The sequence below is a fragment of the Rhinopithecus bieti genome, unplaced genomic scaffold, assembly GCF_001698545.2.
Source record: "Rhinopithecus bieti isolate Rb0 unplaced genomic scaffold, ASM169854v2 scaffold_48428, whole genome shotgun sequence".
Lineage (NCBI taxonomy): Eukaryota > Metazoa > Chordata > Mammalia > Primates > Cercopithecidae > Rhinopithecus > Rhinopithecus bieti.
The window spans coordinates 1-2,947 of NW_016819033.1; the positions used below are offsets into that span (position 1 = coordinate 1).

Below are 2,947 nucleotides of genomic sequence, written 5' to 3' on the forward strand. Positions count from 1 at the left end.
TGATGACACAGACAGTTGTTAAAAATGCTAGAAATCAGATACCCTTATGCCCATTATTCCAAAATTCCATGCACTATACCACACTATCTTCTTGTTGAAGATTATGAGCATTGGGTATGCTATTGTCCAGGAAGTGTTTAAAAGTTATGTTGAAACCTTATAGCTATATTCTTTAATACCGTTGTTTTCCTTATTCTTCACTATACTGATAGTGTCTTTTTTTTCTTCACCCAGTCACTCCTTACTTAAGTATATCTGTATAGGCTACACTGTTGACATTTAAACCTATTAAGTCTTACTAAAGTAAATGCTCTCATACCGTGTGTTTCTATTTTATTTGAAAACTGGTTAAACTCTAACTCAGTCTAGATACCTTGTAAATTTACACTTATTTTGAAAGCAATTTCTTAATCTTAAATATCTGAGTAATCTCTCCTTTTGTTTACTCTCAACAGGCCTTAATAAATAGGACCACCATATTGGATGGCAATTAACAATAGTCAAATATAGAGATGTCTGTTGTTACCAATTTATTGAGATATGATTTACTTTCATCAATAATCTGTCAAAATAAATTATTCCAAAAAAATTATCGCAGTTTACACAGAATCATAAAATTGACAGTTCTGTATTTATAACACACCCTATGCTAGGTGTGTAAATAATATTACTTTCTCTTAAGGTTTCTGAGTTTTAGCCCATTTTCTGGCCTTTCTTTCAAACTTGCAGGAAGACTGTGAGCGAGTCTTTCTAAGGCAGGCACTCCTGGTTTTTACAACCTGCTTGCTGTTCCGTTGCTGCTGTTTGTGCCCATGCCTAGGGTGTGTTATAATCTTTTTAAAGTCCTTACAGATGGAATCATACCTATTCTCAGGATCATTGTCGTCATCATCATCATCCACTGTGACAGGCACTGATTTAGATAAGGCTTCATCTCCTTGAGGGAAAAAAGTGTACTTAAAATTAGCTTTAAATAAGCTATATAATTAAAACCATGTAAAATAAAACTGAAAGCCAAAACTTTAAAGCAAACTAAGTGGAGTCTAAACTCTGGACTCCAAAATATGAGTAAAAAGCATTCTTACAGAAAACATAACCGAGTATTTGTGAAGTGCCAGCAGTAAAATGATAAATAGCTGGCCCTTATATATTTCAGAGTTCCTTCCCAGGGCACAATGCTTTTAAAGTCCACCCTTCTCAGTAACAATTCTATATCAACAGTCATCATATTAGCACAAGTTTCTTGCGGCAATAACCTTTGTACTGATCCATTTTAATTTTGACATTAACAGGTGCTATAACTTCGACAAACAGCAAAACCGGTATTAATGTTTTGGTAGTAGCAAGTAATTTTAAAATGCAGTTGAATGTGTATGGTATTCGTGACCTGAATTACCCAGTGATACAGTTCAGTACAGTAAAACTTATTTTCTTATAAAAAGCTACATTTCTATCTTCTGATTAAAAATCTAAAGAGGGCCGGGCGAGGTGGCTCACGCCTGTAATCCCAGCACTTTGGGAAGCCGAGGCGGGTGGATCACCTGAGGTCAGGAGTTCCAGACCAGCCTGGCCAACATTGCGAAATCCCGTCTCTACTAAAAACACAAAAATTAACCAGGCATGGTGGTGTACACCTGCAATCCCAGCTACCAGGGAGAAAGAGGCAGAAGAATCACCTGAACCCGGGAGGCAGAGATTGCAGTAAGCCGAGATTGCACCACTGCACTCCAGCCTAGGCAACAGAGCAAGACTCTATCTCGAAAAAAAAAAAAAACTAAAGAGGTTAAGATTTGGGCATTTCATTCTACATAAATTTTACTTAAAAAGAAAAACAAACTGAAATATCAAACTGTAGGTTAATATTATGCATGCTTAAGTATTTCAGGAGAAGTATGCTGATGTGTACCATTTAATTTGAAATGCATCAAAGATCTTAAGGGTATTATACTAAGTGAAAAAAGCCAATCTCAAAAGGTTATATACTTCATGATTCCATTTCAAAATAGCAAAATTACAGTGATGAAGAACAGATTACTAGTTGCCAGATGTCAGGAATGGAGGTAAGGACAGCAGTATCATTAGGGAGCCTTGTGATAATGGAACTGGTTTGATACCTCGGTTGTGGTGGTGATTATACAAAGATACACATGGGGTACAACTGCATTGAACTATACTTGCACATACACAAATGAGTGCATGTGAAACTGGTGAAATCTGAATAAATCTTCAGTTTTCTGGTTTTGACACTGTACTACAGTTACAAGATGTTACCCTTGAGGGAAACTAAGTGAAGGGTATCTGAGACCTCCCTGTATTTCTTATTTTTTTTACAAATTCTTGTGGATTTATAATTATGCAAAATGAAAAGCTAAAAAGGCAAAAAAATATATACACCGATGGATAGACAGAAGGATATATAGATATGTTATCAAGAAAATACAGTATAATATTAATGGTAGATGCTTTGATGTATACTTCAATGTTTTTCACAATAAAATGTTGAAGAGAAATGGAGGAAAAAAATCTATAAAGAAAACAGACACCTACAGGCTCAGGATAGAAATACACTAAATAAGGCCAGGCATGGTGGCTCAAGCCTGTAATGCCAGCACTTTGGGAGGCTGAGGCGGGCGGATCACTTGAGGTCAGAAGTTCGAGGCCAGCCTGGCCAATATGGAGAAACCTCGTCTCTACTAAAAATACAAAACTTAGTAAGTGTGGTGGCATGTGCCTGTAATCTCAGCTACTCGGGAGCCTGAGGCATGAGAATCGCTTGAACCCAGAAGGCGGAGGTTGCAGTGAGCAGGGGTTGTAGTGAGTCGAGATTGTGCCACTGAACTCCAGCCTGGGTGACAGAGTGAGACTTCAACTCAAAAAAAAAAAAAAAAAAAAAAAAAAAAAAAAAAAAAAAGGGAGGGGGGGGGGGTTCCCACCTGTAATCCCAGCA

General features: G+C 37.1%; 1 protein-coding gene across 1 annotated transcript in view; it reads right to left on the reverse strand.

Annotated features, from left to right (window-relative positions):
• Positions 1–6: 6 nt before the first annotated feature.
• LOC108519216 (transcriptional regulator ATRX-like) overlaps positions 7–2,947 on the reverse strand; it is a gene marked incomplete at its 5' end in the record, with an annotated part of 27,232 nt that continues 24,291 nt past the window's right edge. Inside the window, 1 exon segment of the mRNA XM_017858058.1 lies at positions 7–937. Coding sequence (XP_017713547.1) covers positions 678–937 — 260 coding nt within the window.